This window comes from Tetranychus urticae, chromosome 1 (genome assembly GCF_039701765.1).
Source record: "Tetranychus urticae isolate SD_2017Ah chromosome 1, NJAU_TeUrti_SD_1.0, whole genome shotgun sequence".
NCBI lineage: Eukaryota > Metazoa > Arthropoda > Arachnida > Trombidiformes > Tetranychidae > Tetranychus > Tetranychus urticae.
The window spans coordinates 18,633,885-18,652,838 of record NC_142958.1 but is presented as its reverse complement, the minus strand read 5'-3'; the positions used below and the strand labels follow the sequence as shown (position 1 = coordinate 18,652,838).

The window sequence follows — 18,954 nt, the reverse complement described above, 5'->3', positions numbered from 1 at the left end:
CCAACTAAATTAGTTGATCAAACATATTCAAAAAATATAACTAATAACTTGATCATCTTATTTCCAATTTGTCTTCATTTTCAATTGAAAAAATGAAAAAAACGAATGTTTTAGACCTTCTAGCCGATAGAGGCCGCTGATAAAGAAAAGTAAACACGTGACTTGAAGAAAAGTCATTTAATTTTTATTCGGTTTTTTTCTTGTCTTGTTGAGTGAACAGTAAAATCAATTTCATATTTTTTAATTTCTTCAGAGTTTTTCAAGATTATATTTTGTTTTTATCATAGCTTTAAAAGTTCAGGTTTTCTATCGATATATTAAGCATCTATTTACAACATGGCTGGAGCATCTCAAGAGTATGTTGTTAGAGCTCCAAAGTAAGTTAATTTTTTTGCGTTTCTTTCTATACATCAATGAGTCTAGTTCTATCTAACTCGTTTAGCTTGGTAATATTTTCACCGTTCTCCTCATCATTGGCGCCATTTCATTCCTTTATACTTTTTCCATATTTTTATGTGCCGTTTCTCTTTTACTTTATAGTGAAAACAGTAAACGTTTTAATGTTATGCGATTTGCCAACTCATTGAATGTTGATGTTACCAAATGGAAGGTTGCTCGAATGGAAAGAGAGCGATCTCTTAAACAGCAAGAGAAAGCAGCTACAGAAGAAGCTCCTAAATTTGGTTTTGGGTCAGAGTACGGAAAAGATGCCAAAGAGGAGGCTAGAAGAAAAAAGTACGGCCAATATTATCGTAAGAATCGAGATAATGATTTTCCATGGGTTCTCAGAGTTGGAGGCAAAAACGGAAAAAAGTGAGTCAATTTTCTAAATTTTATAAAAATAGCTTATTTTAATGACGACTTCATATTATTTATCAGGTTTAAAGGTACTCGAGAAGGTGGTGTTACCGAAAACACTTCTTATTATGTCTTTTTTCAAGCTCATGATGGAGCCTTCGAAGCTTTCCCAGTTAGTGAATGGTACAATTTCACAGCTATTCCTAGATATAAGCCTTTAACATCCGAAGAAGCTGAAGAAAGGTACGAAGAAAGGCATAAGATTTATAACCATTTCGCTGTGATGGCTTCAAGAAAACATACAGAAGGAGGAGAAGGCGAACAATCTGAAACAAAGTTGTTGAAAAATATGAAAAAAGAAAAAGATTTTAAAGTTAGTGATATGGACGATTGGGTTGATTCTGATCGATCCGGAGACGGTAGTGATGATGATGAGTTAGATGGAGGTAATCAAAAGAACGGCAAAGGAAAAGGTAAAGGTAAAGCCAAAGGAGCCGGTAAAAAGAAAGGAGGTAAAAAGAAGAAAGGATCTGATGATGATGACGATGACAGCGAACCAGGCGAAGAAAGTGACGAAGGTGATCAAGAAGCAAGAGAAGTTGATTATATGTCAGATTTATCGTCTTCATCTGAGGAAGAAGATTTGGAAGAAAAATTGAACAAGGAGCTCAAAGGAGTAGAAGATGAGGATGCTTTAAGGAAATTAGTACTTTCAGATGATGACGACGACGAAGAAGAAGAAGGTAAAGATAAAGAAGACGCAAAAGGCACAGCTAAAGGGGATGGTGATGAAGCATCAAAGGGTAACGAGCCAGCAGGGAAAGTTAAAGTAAAACAGGAAAATAAAAGCTGTAAGTTTAATTTAAATATAAAAAATTTGACAGTTATGAAACAAAAATAACCGGTATTTAAACTAAAAATTGAAATCTTGTTTTCTTTTTATCAGCTGATTCTGGTACATCAGCTTCTGATGACTCAGATGACTCAGATCTAGATGACTCAAAGTTCCAGAGTGCAATGTTTTTGCAGAAGAAGTCCGGATCAGCTTCAAAAAATAAAAATGGTTCCGATCAAAAGGCCTCAAGTTCCAAGTCCAATACACCTGTGACTGACCAAGCAGGTCAATCTAATAATGATAATGGTGATAATGATAGTAAATCTGCTTTAAAAAGGAAGTTACCTTCTGCCGAAAATAGTCCTTCAGTTAAGAAACCTAAAACCAACGATTCTGGTTCAGGAGGCGAAGCTATCAGTGAAGATGCAGTTCGCCGTTATTTAATGAGAAAGCCAATGACTGCTGCGGAGCTATTACAAAAATTCAAAGGACGAAAAGTACCATTAAAAGGTCAAGACTTAGTTACAACTATAGCTGCTATTTTGAAAAAGCTAAATCCAGATAAACAAACTATCAAAGGGAAATTACACTTATATATTAAACCACCAACTGGACCGTGAATTATGAAAAAATCATACTTAACAAATTATGAAGCTTGTATTAACCGTTAAAAATATGAATGCGAAGTCAAGCTACAATCTGATAAAAAACAGTTTATCAAAAACTGATTTATTTCAATTCTTGAGCTTTGAAAGTGTAAAGAATGCATTCAAGTGTTGAATCATTAATATTTCACCTTTTTTTCGCTCAAATCAACTCATATTGTAATAATGGAGCTTACTACATCAGCTCATATCAGTCCTACAATCAACTTATTTCCAGCATATCTACGCATTATCCTTTCAAAACCATTGACGAGATCATAAAAGCTTTGTTGATTGAAATTGTAAATCATTCATTGAGAAAAGCTTAACAAATATTTGAAATTAAATTAATTGTAAAATTTGAATATATATTTGAATTTACTGAAACATGAAAATTGTGTCATTATTTTTTATTTACACTTTTCTTTTTCTTAAGACTTTCCCATATTTTTAAAATCTGCTCCTTATGAGATTCCAACTGTTCATTGTAATAATCTGCTGAAAAATCAACATTGGTCCCACCAAAGGAAGGAGGCAAACACGATTGCGGCACATACTTGTAAAGACTGGTCAAATCATGTCCATGGAAGATTATGCGCTTTTTTAATCTCTCATCCAAAAAGGGTTTAAACAACGAGTAAGCCATATCTGTGAGTCGATTCTCATAAACAACATGAAGGTTGATTAGTTTAAATGGAATATATTTATCAGTTAAATCGGAAGCCAGTTTGGCATTGGTCAAACCGACATTATAGATGTGACTCCAACCAAGGCCTCTCATATCGATAACACCAATAAAACCGTTTCTTTGAACATCTTCATCCAGAAGGCTCATTTCATCAAAGAAAAGCGTTGCACTTATAATATCCGTAATCTTAAATGACCTAGTATCCCAACAGCCAGGATGATTGATCAACAATTTACAACCATTTGGAGTCTTGACCGGATAGTGATAGTACATACCAGATGAGATGACCTTTTTAATATTATCGCTCCAGGAAAAAATATCTGGTCTCTCTTCAGCTACATCAACGAAACCTGATAGAACCTTTAGCGATTCGCAAAGATCATAATCACGGGAACGAAGAAATTTAAGGCATATTTTGTCATTAAAATCATAATCTTTCGTCTTGGGATGAGTTGATAGTAAAGATCGGAATTCATTCAATAGATTGACCTCGTTAATTGGTAAACTTAAAGTTGAAATGGATGGTTTCTTGTCACTGGTTGGTCTGTTGATTAAACTGGTCGATTCAACTGGAGCCATAATTGTTGTCCTTTTGTTTCCAAGTATACAGATTTACAATTATAATACGATAATAACAATTGACAAAGGAAAAGTTGAAATGGATGAAATTAAACCAAGGAAGAAAATCGAATGAACTGTTGGTATTTCTGGTGACTGTAAACACGATTTATAAATTTAGCGCGTAATTTTGCAAACCAAATTCATACCATTGACAATAACAAGGTTGCATTGGAAATGACAAAGCAGAATATCATGAGATTTGAAAGTTTGGAAACTCGTCAACAAATTGTCAAAAGTCAAGCTCATAACAAGATATAAAGAGTGAATGTTGTAGGAATAGGATGAAATTCAAGTGAGCCAAGTGAGATGTCGAAGGAGTTGGAAGGAGGGACAAAGGAAAGAAATGCTTTCAGAAACGATAGCTGGAAAGTTTTCAAGTTTAAGTCATTTCATGATAATTAAAATACGAAAATACGATAATTTGAAAGAGAGAGAGAGAGAAACGAAATAAGCTCTAGATCATTTGTATTTCACTATAATCAAACGATGCACTTGAATATGGAATGATTGGTGATGAGAAAAGCACTTTAATATCTCTTTCTCCCTCAAGTTAACTTTAAAATATCATTTAATTTGCACTAAATTGTCTAATTGACTGAACTTATGATGATTCCATATAATTCTCGTTTTCACGAGAAATTTCCACCAAAATTGTAATATCCATTAGCCAGGAAAGGGATGTACTTTGATGTGTTTGAAGGTTTCAATGGAAGCAATCTACCTATGCATCTCAACCTTTGAGTCATAATTAATGTCCTCAGGTAAACAAAATTTTAAAATCGATGAACAAAACTAGACAGAAACAGGAGTGTAAGTTATAGGAGAAGTGCAATGATAACTTTGAATTTCATTAGATGTTTACTCCTTTGCTAACGTTGTTATTTACGTCTTTGAAATTTGATCAGTCAGTTGATTGTTTTTTATATTTAATTTGAAATTTCGTCCAATTCTAATTTAACATGCTTATATTATTCATTCATTGTCAATAAGAAGACAATGAATGGTACAAACAGTGAACAAATGACTAACTCATTGTTTACTAACAAAAGACGCTGTCTTAATTCGATGGCGTCAATGTTTCCCTTTGATAAACTTGCTTGAATTTATCATCTCTGGTTAGTCAATCGTTCAATCAGATCTTTTTGCTCAGCCTCATCTCTAATCAATGATTGCTCCAAACTATTTAGTCTTTCCAATTCTTGGCGTTTCTCGTTGATCAAAACAACCAATTGTTGTCTGTGCAACTCTTTTTGAATGCCAATAGATTCCAATGCGTTTCGAGAACCCAAAGCCTGATTTTTATCAATAAAAGAAACAAAAGCAGAGATTCAGTCATAATTTCGATTAGCAATCAATACACTTAATATTCATCTTACCTTGATCTTTTCCTTTTCAACCTTTTCCTTTAGATTAGCCACAATCAAAATGAAATCATCAACAATATCTTTAAACTCCTTTGTACCTAATGGTATTACAATGAGAAAAAGAGAAGTAAGAAAAGATTACTTTGAGCAAACATCTTTCAGTAAAAATAATCTACTTACTTTGTATGAATTCAGAACATTCTGTAATCAATTCAGTTGTTGTTTGATTAGAACTAGGATCAAAAATGTGAATACTGTCTTTATCAAAATACAAACCAAGACGACTTAAATTATAATCAGACATTTTGCATTCAACCTTTTGTTTACATTTTACCGTTTCCCTAGTAACTTTAATGCAAAACCGCTTTCTGGTTAACTCACATTTTACCAAAAAAATATCCACTTATTAGGTCAACAGTTCAGGTTAACAATTGGCTGTCATTAACAAAATATTAAATATTCAAACAGTAGCAAATGTAAACTACCAGTTAATCAGGTAAATCACAAAACTTCTTGGAATTAACTTTTACTCTTTCAAAAAGTGTAAACAAATGCTTTTAAAGCGTTTCAATTTGGTTAATCAATAAGCTTGATTGATTAGACTTTCGAACGAAAATCTACTATAATCTGAATGTCTGGCTGATTGGAATTAACCATTATCTCAACTGGATTAACAACTACCAGATCTATGAACTGATATAACTTATTATTGGCAGAGATTTACTTTAAGCAGGTTAGGTGAAAGAGTAGACTGGAACTCAAACAAGTCTTGAAATGGAAAATTTTGAATTCTCTTAAATTGTATCAATAATAACTATACAATTAGTGAGTGTTTCGTTGAAACTTATCTTTAAAATTGTTACCAATTTGAGAAAAGGCGAGTTTCATTGACCTGATCAAATTAATCAACTTCATTCCAGGTTATGATTAGTTAACATGAAATTAAATTAGTTTAGCGAAATCAATTTGTTTTTAAAATTTTAAGAAACTAAGATGAATTTACCTTGAAGGCTAATTTGAAGAAAAAAATCATCACGTCAATGAGTTGTTATCTAAATCATTAATAAAGCCTTTCCTCGTCATCTATACCCACTGATTGTCTGAAATCAAGTCAAAATAATAATATAAATTGGCCTTCGGATGTAATTTGCTTGCCAATTGAACACTGAATAAAATGCCATTTTTCTTACAGAGTCAATTTTTGTTTATTATCAATATATTGAAAGCATTACTATGAAATTTACGACAAGTCAAGTAATTATGACTTGACTATGAGTAAAATTGTAGCCAATAATGAAGATAATGATGATACATTAATTCAGGGTTCAAAATAACATTTGTCTGAGATTGCATTTAAATAGTTGATTACCAATCAACGAATCAGGAAAAAATGATCACAAAATTTTTCAATTTCTAGTAGTTTCGGGTCAATATGAATATAACTAATACTGATTTGCTGATTTCTTTGGGTAATTTGGTTAAAATGAAGTGAGTTGTAAAAAAAGAATGCATATTTTGAATCAAGAATCAATGAACAATCATTAGAATCATTTAGCAGCTTTAAATACAATTGAAATTTGATGATTAAATGCGCCTTAATCTTTCCTTTCTCTTTTCATAACATTGAAGAGGTTAACCAAAACCCAAATCAATGTGAGATTTAAATGCTAAAATGATGAGTATGGAAATGCAAAAAGACAGTTTTTACACTTTCACTGAAATCATTGAATCTCAGGATTACATTTATCGCATTTGATTGGTTAATTTAGTAAAATAAAGATGACATGTTAAGGTGATTCCAGGTGATTGTTATGAGATGGCGATGAAACGTCCAATGGAACGGTTAATTGTTGACTTGATATTGACATTTTGATTCTCGATGCTATTTCCTCTTGATCCAAATTATTTTCAGGTTTTTGATTGATTATTGACATTGATCGAGTGCGTTTCATTCTGTCCATTGTCCAAGAAATGGTTAAAACATTGTCCAAGTGTCCGAGAGAAATTTTCCAGTCCAAGATGAATGACAGAGAAATATGAAAAAAATGAAAAAAGTGAATAAGAAAAAAGATTTTAAATGAATGATTAAATCTTTGTTACACCATAAACATTCACAAATTTCAATGCTTATGGATGAGTTTGATAATAACAATAATAATGATAATGTAGCGATGGTATAAATGATCAAGGTATGTTTCTAAGTACAATGTGTAAATAGCATTATTGTGTTGGTTGCGAGTTGACAATTTAAAGGTGATTAGTGTCTCTTTTCCTCATCAATATTAGTTGACAGTCTGTGGTTGTTTGGTATAACAATTGATTAAACAAACTTGTCAGTCAAGGTTAATCAACTATCACACAATTTGTATATCATTTACTAACCTTGAAGCTAAACTTTCGAGTCCATCACGTAACATGGTCTCAGTATCACCAGATTTCAATTTCTGAACAATATTTGCACTGGTCCTACGAATTGAAGCTTTAATCTTACTCAAAGAGCTGCTACGAGTCATCTCACTGTCGATGGGCTTTAATTGTGCGTTTTTTGGTACAATCAGTTGATCATTTGATGAAACCAAAAGAGTGAAAAAGTGAGGGGAAAATGATAAAATAAAATAAGAGAAATTAAAAAACAAAACAAAATAATTTCTTTGTATCATTGCCAGTTACAAGTGACAAACATTGTGACAATATATAAAATTTAATAGCAAGGGAAAGTGCAATTTAACAATAATTTAAACAAATGTACAGAGAACTTTCAAGAAAATTGTTCCAATCAGACTCATTATTCAATGAAAAAACCTTAATTTACGGTTCACTTTGATTAAATCGTATTATAAATGGTGTTGGATTGATGCAAAGGTAAAGGCTCAAGCTGTGTTAATCAGTTACCAAAATGGCTTTGATTTACATGAATAGACTGGATTTATAATTAGATTAGGTTTGCTTTTACAATTGTAATTGTAATTCACATTTTAAACTGTTTCCATCTGAAATAGATTACGGTTTATTAACGCAACCCTTGATATGAATCATGAAAAATTGTGAAGGTGGATTACCCAAAGTGAAACATTTACAATTTGAATGGCTTTAAATAATGTAATTACTGATGAAACTTGATTGGACTGATGTAAGGTGAAATATGAAATGGCAAATAATGATAACCCTTTGACCAAGACAGTATCTGGGTAAAAAGCTGGGTGATTAAAATCATGATATAATCTGTTAACATGAAATAATGGCCGAGTTCATCTACCTTGCTGCAGAACCGTAAGTCAACAAAATAGTAACAATAATCACCATCATCTTCACCATCATATTAATAGGGCAATATTTTAATACAAAAAACAAGGGGAGGAGGGATGAGATTTCATGAGATTGATCCTGATTTGGATAATGAATTGAAGATTAACATGAAAAAGGATTCAAGGACCAAAAAATATTAATAATGATGATATTAATACTCTTTTTGCTTCTCTTCAATGATATATGATTCCCATTGAATACGTTAGTTTGGCCTTTTGTGTGTGTGTTACATTCCAATGGTTTCAATTGAACAAAAGATGTTAAAATAGACGATGATCCAATAAACCAATTAATTGTCAAAGTTAATTGTGTTTAAAGATGATTTATAAATAAATATAGATACTCTTGTTAGTTTTTCATTATAAAAAGATATTAACAGCTTATTTTAACAATAAATAACTAAACATTTGCAAAAGGTATGAAGGTAGAGAAAGGGTTTCAATTAGTTAACAATAGCATTTCTATGTTCATCTTTTTAACCCTCTTTTTGTCTCTGAGTAAAAGGGATTTTGATGAATATGATGGTGGATGATAATTCGTTTTGATTTCATTTCCCACTGATTGCTTCCTTAAAATGAATCAACAACAAAAATCAAATAATATGCAACAGGTCGATGGTCAACAGACAGAAAAGTCAAATTATAAAACCAGTTGGAATCACACGGACACATTGAAATTATTGCTCTGAGTTAATTTTACATAATTTATTCAGGATGATGATGGTGATGATGGTGATGATCCGGAAGTTTGTAAGCCTAATACTTGAAAAAACTTGGACTTTAATCCATGTCGATTGATTGATCCGGTTGATTCTGAACTTTTGACACCACTTATTGGAGTTCTCTGTACATAATTGCTGCCGATTATCAATGAGCTCTGATTGTGATGTGGGTAAAAAAACAGGATTGAGGGAAAACAACAAAAAAGAAACAAAAAAACCAAAAAATAAACATAAATAATAAGTAAATAAGAATCAGAATAGAAACAAGAAATGTAAAATTAAAAACAGATTGACAGGAAAATAAAAAAGTAAGCAAAAACGACCCGAAACCAGAAAAGTTAAAAGCGAAGTTAATATGAGAATGCAAGCAATTTGAAGTAACCAGGCAATAGTTAAATATAAGGGAATCAGAGCTATCATGCAATTATGAATTGACCGAACATTAATCAATGTTAATACCTTGAAACATAAACTAATGTTAATTGAAATATAACCAAATTAGATAGTTAACGTTAAGCTGACAAAAGTGAGTATAAGGTGAAAAATAAAAGGTTGTTAAGATTATGTATAGAGGTTAGCAAAGATGATATGTAATACTATTTTTCATTATCATTATTATTATTATTAAAATTATACTACTTTGTTGAGTCTAATAATAATGTGATGGTTAAGTTAATTAACTCACATCCCCAGATTGATTAACAGTTGAATCACCACCAAAACTATCAAGTGACTCTCTTGAACCTCTCTGGCTGCCATCTTTAGATGAGAACGAACGTTGTTTTGCTTCCTTTGCTTGTTGGGCTGAGATAAAATCAGTGCTCAGATAATGATGAGATTTACCTTGACGAGCAGCAGCATCTAAAGCCTTTGTTTCATAATTACATCCAGATTTCAATAAATATGATATTCGTTAAGAAGATCAAGAAGAAGAAGGGAAAACAGAAGAAGAAGCAAAGGAAGAGAAGAAAAAATATTCACAAGAAAAACAAGGAGACGGGAAGAAGGGGACAAGAGAAAAAATCTTCATCAAATTGGATACCAAACAAGTTGCAACATTAGATTCATAGGGTAACATAATCGGATACTTTAATTTCCCACAAATAGATGTTAAAATTAAATCAATTAACATTATTTATTAGTATTAACAGTGAGAAACAATAAGTTAAAATAGAGTCAAACAAATTCACATTGTCATAGTGATGATGATGTAAAGTTGAAGAGGCAATCATTGGTTGACAATAAAATTAGAGGGAAAATTGAAAAGACCAGAAAATGAAAATTTTTCAATCAAAATGAATAAACAAGAAAAATATCAATCATTTGGTTTAACTAAATTTATTTAAAAATTAAATCAAAAGGTAAAGGGGTTAAACAAAGGGATAATCATGAAAGATTAAGATGAGGAATAAAAAAATTGTTCAATCTTTTGTATTCTTGGAATACAAACAGCATTAATGATGTATTAACGTTAATATAACAAAAGGGTCAATTGAATGTATTTTTTCTCATTTTTTCAGAGTCTTCTTATTATTTAATTATTAATATATGATTATTTTTATCCATATCATTAAGATTGTATCAAATGTAATCAACAATTATAACTATTGATTAGCAGCTATTGAAAAGTACAAAAGAAAAGGAGTAAATCATGAGAAGAAATTGAATAAAATAGATTCAAAGATCAATTCAATTTACATCTTTTTCATCAACAATTGTGTTTAAAATTAATTTTAAGGCTAACATTTCAAGTCTAAACTGATTTTTAAGGCTTTCACTTTACTTTGATTGTGTTTGACTGTTATTATCATCATCATAATCAACACAAAGTTCAGGCAAAGGGTCAACAGATGATTCCTATTGAGTTATAATAGAAGTTTAAATATTAAATAAAAAGGATTGACTTATTGAAAGACAGCTTTTGGTGTGAATTGATAGCGATGATGATAATAGATTGTCTAATTAGTTCAATTGTGATATCAACAGTTGAAATGGGAATAAAGAGTGAAGAGTTGGTTGAGATTGATGATGCATTGAAACACACATTGGATTTGCTTCTTTCTGGTGCAAAATATTCAATCGACCCGATTGGTACATTTCATGTGTAATAATGGGAAAAGAAAACAAAAAGTTCTAATGAAAAGGGCTGATAAATAATGATCATGGTAATAATAGTGAACAAAAAAAGAGTAAGAAGAAGGAGAAAAAACAAAAACATTGAGAAAGGAGAGAGAGAAAAAAATAAGTGATGAGATTTTTTGGGTTTTGGTAAATTTGAGTTTGGACTTGAATGTGGGTGCACTTTTGCCTGGTGCTGATGATGCTCATTGGATTCATTGATGTTGCTTTGGCTTCAAGACTTTATCACCATCAATCGCGACAAGACTCTTCACGCACTCGCTAACGTAAAAAATCAAAGAAAAATGGTCAACAAAAGAAACATAAAGAGAAAGAGTTGGTCAGTTGCCGGACGATAGTTGAAGGATGGAAGGATCAGGATCAATGACAATAGTGACCAGATAATAAGTAAAAAAAAGGGAAAATAAATAGCAATGCAAATGAAGTGTCCGATGATCAAAAGGATTGGATGCAAAAAAATCAGTGTATTCACGATTTAGATTAACATTAGCAAGGAAAGTTAATATCAAAATAAAAAGGTATTTTTCATACATTTTCACCGAATAGAGAAGGTTAATTTAATTTTTACTTTAAAATTGTTTATATATTGTAACTTTACTATGTGATTTTAAGATTGTAATTTATATTGTCTTATGATGGATTGGGTTGAGAGGAAAAAAAGGGAAAACAATTCAACTTTGATGATAAATTATAAAAATAATGTATTAATATTAATACTTTGAAGGAGGGTCAGTGTTTCAAGATTTACATGTCAAGGTGATTTTAACTTGAATGACTATAAAAGTAGAATCAAAAACGTCAAGTGTTTGGCGCTTTTAGGTGTATAACTAATAATTGACTGGCATTTTGCCGTCAAACAAAAACCAGGTAAAACTATATCTACGTTATTTATATATATTTTATGTGCATGTAAAAAAAGGTTTGTAAATATTATTTATATTAAGGGATAAACACTCTAATAAGTGGTAATAATTGTGTTTGTATTGAAAAAAAAACAAGGACAAGTGAAGACACCAAAGACAGGGTTTAGATGAGGTCGCTTTTTATACTGAGACTCACCTCTTTGCGAGCACGCAAAGCACAATCTTCTAGCGTAACTGCCGCTTCATATTTCCCTTGGCGTCTGTACAATGCTCCAAGATTTTTTAACGTTGTAGCCACTGTGGGACTGTTGATGGGAAACAAGAAGAAAAGACAATATTAGTTGATGCTATTGATGGATGAATGGATTCAATGGGAAGGGATAATTTTGACGGATTTTCTGGTCATAGTTGGTGTAAAAAAAAGTTTCATGTCTAGTTATTCATGACGGAATTGAGCTGAAAGTTTCCCAAAGAGACAACTTTCAACTCCATTTATTGTTGCTTTTGTTTTTCTAGTCACGTTGGGTTTCAATGTATGCATGGTTTGGGTTTGCAAATGATAAATGAACCAAAGAGATTTAATCAACAATTGAATTGTTTGATTGAGGGGAAAAAAGTTAACTACTTGTGACTTGTTGCTATTTTCAATTTGAAATGTTTTTAAAGGCCAAGGATGGCAGATTATCATTATCATCTTAAATTGATTTATCAAGTATTTAAAAATTATTGTTTAATCCTATTGAGCAAAAAGTGATTCAATGGGTTGGTGATTAAAACAAGAGGTCACCAGGTAAAGTGGAAGCAATCAATTGATGGAAATGATGAGGAATATGATATAAATAAGGTTGATGATGGATGCACGAATGAATGATAAATGAATATTTAAATGTAAAAATGATAACTATTTGAGGAAGTGTCAAGTAGGGAAGAAAAGTTGAAAAGATTTTGTTGAAGATCAAGGAATAGCGATATTGAGAGTTGAGAGGGAAGTGCGAACTTGACCGTGTAAGGGATTAATTAGATTAAAAATGATGAAAAGATGCATGATGAGGATGAGGAAGACAAAGGTAGAGAGGAAAAAGAGAAAAATGATTTTCTTTTGATATGTTCAAGGGTTAAACCATCATAAAGATGTCTTGAAAGTGATTTTTTTCAAATCAAGTTATTTCTGTAATTTTTTAGCTAATGATACGTTGCTTTGAAGGAACCACAAAAAAGTGATTGCAAGAGGTGTTGACGTGGATGTTACAAGGGCTAGAGAATCAATAAGGAAAAGTAAAACACAGAATGAAAAAAAATGTTGAAACAGCATGCAGGTAACTATTAGGTGATTCAATGAGAAGAAAAATTATCACAAAATACAAACAATGATGGGAATATAGGTTTCAATTGTTGAATTTAGATTTAAATTTTCTCTGAGGTTTGAAAGGTCTGAGAAAAAACAGAAAAGTTGAGAAAATGAAAGCTCAAGATTCAGAGACACTGTTAATTGAAACAATGCAGTACTAATCAAGTTAATGGTAGCAATGGTGAGGTAAACAAGTGTGTAAAGTCATGCAGAGAGGTAAAAGAGGATTCAATTTCATAAGCATTCATCTATGTCAAATGAAAAAAACAAGTTGAAGTGATTAAGATGAAAAATGGCAGCAAAATGATCAAAATGGTAAAGCTGGGAAGTTTCAAGTATAACAAGGCACTACCTGTGGATGGACAAGATTCAAGTGAAAAATTGAATTTCCAATTAGCATAATCATGACTTGAGAGGATCAAGAAAATATCCAATTCCGTAATCTTTTCAGTCAAGTTAGGTACCTGTACTTAATACTAGTATTGACAAGAGTTACACGTTTTTCATTTGGATTCATGGCCATACAGAAGTGGCCTTTTTTGCTATTGTTTTATATTGTTCTGAAAAAGTAATTGAAAAAACTCATGGCACAGTCTGTTTCAACTGAGTAAGTGGCAAAGTTTACGGAAACAGATAACTTTCAATCATGTTTTTACCATTAGTATGGATGTTGCTGTAAAAGTACGATGAGCTACATTTTTTGTTGTGCTTCAACCAGAAACCATTTAAAGTTGAAAATAAACTTATCATTCAAACAATAAAGATTGTCATTGACAAGGAGTTGCGATTCGTTGATTATTAAACGAGTGATTAATATCAGCAGGGAAAGAGGAATACTTTTAATTGAAACATAATTAAAAGAATGATGAGATGAGAGAGAAAAAGAGAGAAGGAAAAGTGATCTTCCTACATTTCATTTTGAGTTAATAGTTTTCTTATGATCCAGTTTGTTTTAACATGTAAATTTAAAAATAACTGCTTATTTAAATTGTAAGAAATCTTTATATCACTATCTATATATAAATGTGTATTGACTAATGAATTGTACTTTCAATTAACCACAAAAAAACGGTTAACCATTTAATTAAATCAAGAAGAAAACAAATAACTATTAGTGAAAGGTTCGATTATTAATTAATCATGTAAAAACAACAACTGCTTATCGTAACTCCTAATTATAATCCGTAAAATCAATTGTAAACGTTATTACATTTAACCTTTTCTCATTTAGCTCAACTTTTCTTGCTCTCACTTATTTTGTTTGTTTGGTTGACCTAATCATACATACAGGTAAATTGAACAAAAAAATGGGTTGGGTTCGCTGAGTACAATGAAATAAATATCATGAAATGAGAGGCAGATTAAACATGCAATTGGAAACCGTGTAAAATCCTCTCAGATGAGATAGCTTTTCTGACTTCTCCTACAATATGAATCAGCAAAAGTATCCATTGAATTGCAACTTTTTTAACAAAATATAAAATTATAATCTAATGTAGGGTTAACAGCAACACTCATCCTTATATAAATCTGTTTTTCATTTTAAACGGTTCCATCTTTAACTCTAATTGTTTTATCTACTTGGCGTTTCAACAGAACATCTTTTTTTACAAGCAAAAAATGCATGTTAAAACTCAATAAACGCTTTTTCATTTTCAACAGGTCTTTTTTTTCTTGTGAAAAATAGTGAAACAGCAACAAGTAACCCGAATTATACATGCTCAAGATGGGGTGGTTGGGTTAGAATTGAAGTTGAACAAATAATGAAAATAATAATAGTATGTATAAGATAATAATAAATAAAATAACAAACATAACAATATGTTTAACAACCAATACCGTGACCAGAAGTCTTTGCAATGTTGCAAAAAGTGTTAAATTGATGTAAAAACTCTCTTCTTACCATTTGTCAACAGCTTTATACCATGTACCAGAATCTGCATTAGGGAAAGGTGAATTATCCTTATTCTTATTTTTACTCTCTTCTCTTTCTTCTGCTATCTGCCAGATTGGCTTGTTTTCCCCTTCTATGTTACCGAATTCTCGAACATGAGCTCGAGTTAAAACTTGTTTATACAGCATTTCAGCTTCTTTGTATTTGCCTTGTTTTAAATAAGATGAAGCTAAATTATTTTTCGTTTTAGCTACATTGGGATCATCAGGTCCGAGAACTTTTTCATAAATTTCTAGGGCTCTTAAATAATACTTTTCCACTTCATCATATTTTCCTTGATTTTGACAGAGTAGGGCAAGATTGTTTAACTGTTTAGCAACATCAGGATGATTTTTACCCAAGACACGTTCACGAATTTCCAATGCTCTCATACATAAGGGTTCAGCTTCTTTATAACGACCACGTTTTCCATAAAGAACGGCTAAATTGTTAAGAGTTGCTGCAACTGCTGGATGGTTTTCACCAAGAGTCTTTTCCCGGATTGCTAGTGCATCATTCAAAAGATTTGCAGCCTCTCGATATTTATACTGATCACGATAGACGAGGGCCAAAATATTTAACATGGTTGCCACATCGGGATGATCGTGGCCACTTGTTTTTTCCAAATCTTCTAATGCTTGTTTACATAATGGTACTGCCACCTCATACCTTCCCTGTGATGCATATTGAATGACTAAATTATGAAGTGTTCGAAGACGAGCTGGTATCTCATAACCGGCATTGGCTACGGCAGCCATTTGTCCTGGTGGGGTTGGCGTTAATCCTTCGGGATGTTGTTCCTCTTCATCGTCAGGAAAACCAAGATCAAGAGGAGCTTCACTTTCTGTTTTACTTTTTTCCATTGAATCATCGGCTGTCTGTTAACATTTAAAAAAAAGATTAAAAAAGATGAAATGAAAACAGCTTATAGATAAAACACAGAAACAGATGCTTAAAGTAAGTTTGATTGAGTATACGTACACTGGCCTCTCCGAAGTCGTATTTTTTAATAGAATTCAAAAATTCAAGATGTTTCTTTTCTTCTTCAAGATGAGCAACTTTTTGTTCAGAGACTTGTAAGTTTTGTTGTGTGTTAGCCAATTCATCTCGTAGCCAAGCATTCTCTTGACATAATCGTCGAACTTGAGCTCTCAATTTTTGTTTTTCAGCTTCAACTGTTTGTAAGTGACCAGCTAAGGCAATCATAACTTGAGCCTCAGACAATCCAAGTTCAATACTTTCGATGGTTTTTTGGACGATGGATGTCTTCTCTTCCATAAGTCTTAAGTTGGGGTCATTTTCACAATGGTCAGATTGTTGGATAGCTTCTAATGAAGATAATAAGCCACTATGGATGGAAAGATTTTCATTCCTTAAAGCATCAAGTCCTTGAATCACAGTTTTGGTGTTTGTAATGATATCCTCTTGTGTCATCGCCGTCATTTTTACAAATGAATTGTTAGTACTATGAACGAAAAATAAAGTAATGGGAAACAATTGAACAGTGAATACTGCAGTTGAATGTATTGAACGTCACTTAAACCAATAATAATTAAAAATGGAGATGCATACGGTTTGGTTACCTGTAACCAAGTGACTTGTTACTTGACAACACAATACAAAAACCAGTACAGTCAGAACCGTAATATTTACACACTTTCCTTTTTTACTCACAGCAGAGTCATCTATTGAGTGTTTGTATTGTTGAGTAAACTGAATTCTTGAACTAATACAGAATCGATGTGTAAACTACTGTAGAGAGAATTATAAATGATATACGATCTTTTGTAAATCATGAATGGTTGGATTTTGGTGGAATTTCAATCAAATATTGTTCAATACTTTCCCTCGCTGATCTAATACTTGAAACATGACCATGATTCTAATGTAATCACGACAAGGAAATCACAGAAATAACAATACTATACAACGATATGGAAGTATTAAAATATCTTTTGATTAAAAAGTTAAAGATTAATCTAAAATATAACAAACAATGCAAGCAAAAGGTCAATTTCTAAATAAACTGATAAATCTGATCAATTAAAACACCTGTAATTTATGTCACAAGTTCACTTTTCTCGAGTTGGAAGGGCCAGAATGAATAAGTGAACAAATCATGAAAATTTTCTAATCGGTAGAATTGCAACAGAAATTAAATAGTTTATTAGAGATGCAGATCAAACTGGGTAGGATTAGAACTGATGAAGATACATCCACAAATGTTATTATAAATAGGTTAAAAGTGTTCAGCTACTATGACAAACGATTTTATTCAGGTTAACTATTACCATCCAGCATACAGGGTAACATTTATCATCCAGAAAGGTGCTATTGAGAGTTTAAATAATAACAAATGGTTGATAAGAGACATTTTATGCTATCTTTTAAGATATCATTTTTATTGAACCTGAGAGAGCATAATTAGACCTCGTCTAGTATCAATACAACTTAACTCTTAATTTCACTGAGAATAATGAGTTTAAATGACCAAAAAATCCTAAAATGTTGAATTTTGAATACTATTTTAAGTTGAAGAAAACAAATGAATTGAAAATAAATGAAGTCAATGTACGGGAAAGAAGAGTAACTGCAGACAGTGAAGTTAACCCAAGGAGGAGCTATGAAGGAAAAACATAGACTAAGCCTACAGAGAAACACAAATCACTAATGAAATGCGAGTGAAATGAATATAATAAACCATGAACACTAATTAGATGAATCGAAAATCAGATGAATTATAAATGAAATGGCAATTAATAACTAATAAATTACAACATCTATAAGTTGACTCTTTTAGAAACAACCTTAGAAGCACAACACAACTCTGCTTCGCTTATGAATCACAAAATGACTTACCTATTCACTCCTTAACCATGAAATTGAAGATGTAGTGTTGATTAAGTACGCTTGATGACACAATAAAACACTGCTAAATTAAATTAAATAATAAAACAAAACACAGGACAATTGTCATATACCTATTTTACCATTTATCCCTTCATTTGAAAACAATTGCTTTAAGCTGATCAACAATTTTGCTACCTAAATGATACTAGCTCCATCTTATGTATTTGAATATCAACTTGTAAAAAATCAAACGCAATTTTGGATTAATCAATTTTACATCGAATCATTGATCTGTTAGATCGGTAATCAATCAAAAACAGCATATATTATGGTAGTCTGTTCAAATAAAAATAAATTCTTGAATATTCTTGATTGCCCTGGGTACTGTAAGAGCTATGTTTCAATCAGTTCATCGAAAATGTATCGAATAAGATTTTTGTTTTATTGTTAAGCTTTTAAAGCCAGGTTTCAACACCCGGTAGCTGATAACAAGTTATTTGGTACATTGTATTGTAAGCATTTAGTTTTACATTTTATAATAATAATAGTTTGATGGAGTACAATGTGTTGGAGTTATTTCATAGCTTCAGAGCAAATTGAACATTTTTGATCTCGTTTATCTTGAACTAACAAACTAACAAAGCCTTTATCTTTCCTATCAAAGTTTGAAATCAGTTTATTTTGAAACACTCTTGGGCTATCGACTTTAATTTTTAAGCCGATTCTGTTTGATTCACTCCTTAAACAAATAATCTTAAACTCATAGTTAAGTGGTTTAAACTAGAGACGTTTAAACTCAATGAGAAGTAAGGGTGAATGAAATCAACGCTGGATGGCGTTAGCT

The 18,954-nt window shown here is 31.5% G+C and overlaps 4 protein-coding genes and 1 long non-coding RNA gene across 8 annotated transcripts; 1 reads left to right on the top strand and 4 right to left on the bottom strand.

Annotated features, from left to right (window-relative positions):
- Positions 1-194: 194 nt before the first annotated feature.
- On the top strand, positions 195-2,664 carry LOC107359181 (general transcription factor IIF subunit 1). Its single transcript, XM_015925651.3, has 4 exons — positions 195-377; positions 541-813; positions 880-1,649; positions 1,745-2,664. The coding sequence occupies exons 1-4, from the start codon at positions 337-339 to the stop codon at positions 2,251-2,253; spliced, it is 1,593 nt and encodes a 530-aa protein (XP_015781137.1). The 5' UTR covers positions 195-336; the 3' UTR covers positions 2,254-2,664.
- LOC107359182 (alpha-tocopherol transfer protein-like) lies at positions 2,625-3,544 on the bottom strand. Its single transcript, XM_015925653.3, has one exon. It carries the CDS (start codon positions 3,542-3,544, stop codon positions 2,681-2,683), a length of 864 nt encoding a protein of 287 aa, XP_015781139.2. The 3' UTR covers positions 2,625-2,680.
- Positions 3,545-4,495: 951 nt separating this feature from the next.
- On the bottom strand, positions 4,496-5,312 carry IFT20 (intraflagellar transport 20). Its single transcript, XM_015940189.3, has 3 exons — positions 5,131-5,312; positions 4,963-5,048; positions 4,496-4,878 (listed from the first exon to the last, which is right to left on the bottom strand). The coding sequence occupies exons 1-3, from the start codon at positions 5,252-5,254 to the stop codon at positions 4,693-4,695; spliced, it is 396 nt and encodes a 131-aa protein (XP_015795675.1). The 5' UTR covers positions 5,255-5,312; the 3' UTR covers positions 4,496-4,692.
- A 781-nt stretch (positions 5,313-6,093) lies between these two features.
- LOC149094715 (uncharacterized) lies at positions 6,094-10,162 on the bottom strand. The gene is made up of 3 exons (XR_016197720.1): positions 9,663-10,162; positions 7,333-7,478; positions 6,094-6,903 (listed from the first exon to the last, which is right to left on the bottom strand). It is a non-coding gene; the product is annotated as an uncharacterized LOC149094715 (long non-coding RNA).
- Positions 8,258-18,258, bottom strand: Klc (kinesin light chain). 4 transcript variants are annotated; one of them, XM_015925590.3, is made up of 5 exons: positions 18,120-18,258; positions 16,242-16,725; positions 15,231-16,138; positions 12,176-12,284; positions 8,258-9,132 (listed from the first exon to the last, which is right to left on the bottom strand). In XM_015925590.3, the coding sequence occupies exons 2-5, from the start codon at positions 16,701-16,703 to the stop codon at positions 8,965-8,967; spliced, it is 1,647 nt and encodes a 548-aa protein (XP_015781076.1). In that variant the 5' UTR covers positions 16,704-16,725; positions 18,120-18,258; the 3' UTR covers positions 8,258-8,964. The 4 variants fall into 4 exon arrangements, with proteins under 4 accessions (XP_015781076.1, XP_089121958.1, XP_015781077.2 ...); XM_089265832.1 differs by lacking the exon at positions 18,120-18,258 and having other exon boundaries at positions 16,242-16,845; XM_015925591.3 differs by lacking the exon at positions 8,258-9,132 and having other exon boundaries at positions 11,649-12,284.
- Positions 18,259-18,954: the final 696 nt, after the last annotated feature.

Bases quoted from the DNA above. Each gene is read 5' to 3' on its own strand.
- LOC107359181 (XM_015925651.3), top strand. From the start codon at position 337: ATGGCTGGAGCATCTCAAGAGTATGTTGTTAGAGCTCCAAA. The intron at 378-540 runs GTAAGTTAATTT...TTTACTTTATAG, and splicing joins TATGTTGTTAGAGCTCCAAA to TGAAAACAGTAAACGTTTTA. The intron at 814-879 runs GTGAGTCAATTT...ATTATTTATCAG, and splicing joins GGAGGCAAAAACGGAAAAAA to GTTTAAAGGTACTCGAGAAG.
- LOC107359182 (XM_015925653.3), bottom strand. From the start codon at position 3,544: ATGGCTCCAGTTGAATCGACCAGTTTAATCAACAGACCAACCAGTGAC.
- IFT20 (XM_015940189.3), bottom strand. From the start codon at position 5,254: ATGTCTGATTATAATTTAAGTCGTCTTGGTTTGTATTTTGATAAAGAC. The intron at 5,049-5,130 runs GTAAGTAGATTA...TAATACCATTAG, and splicing joins ATGTTCTGAATTCATACAAA to GTACAAAGGAGTTTAAAGAT. The intron at 4,879-4,962 runs GTAAGATGAATA...GATAAAAATCAG, and splicing joins TTGAAAAGGAAAAGATCAAG to GCTTTGGGTTCTCGAAACGC.
- Klc (XM_015925590.3), bottom strand. From the start codon at position 16,703: ATGACGGCGATGACACAAGAGGATATCATTACAAACACCAAAACTGTG. The intron at 12,285-15,230 runs GTAAGAAGAGAG...TCCCATCAACAG, and splicing joins TATAAAGCTGTTGACAAATG to TCCCACAGTGGCTACAACGT. The intron at 9,133-12,175 runs GTGAGTCTCAGT...CATCACAATCAG, and splicing joins CTTTGCGTGCTCGCAAAGAG to AGCTCATTGATAATCGGCAG.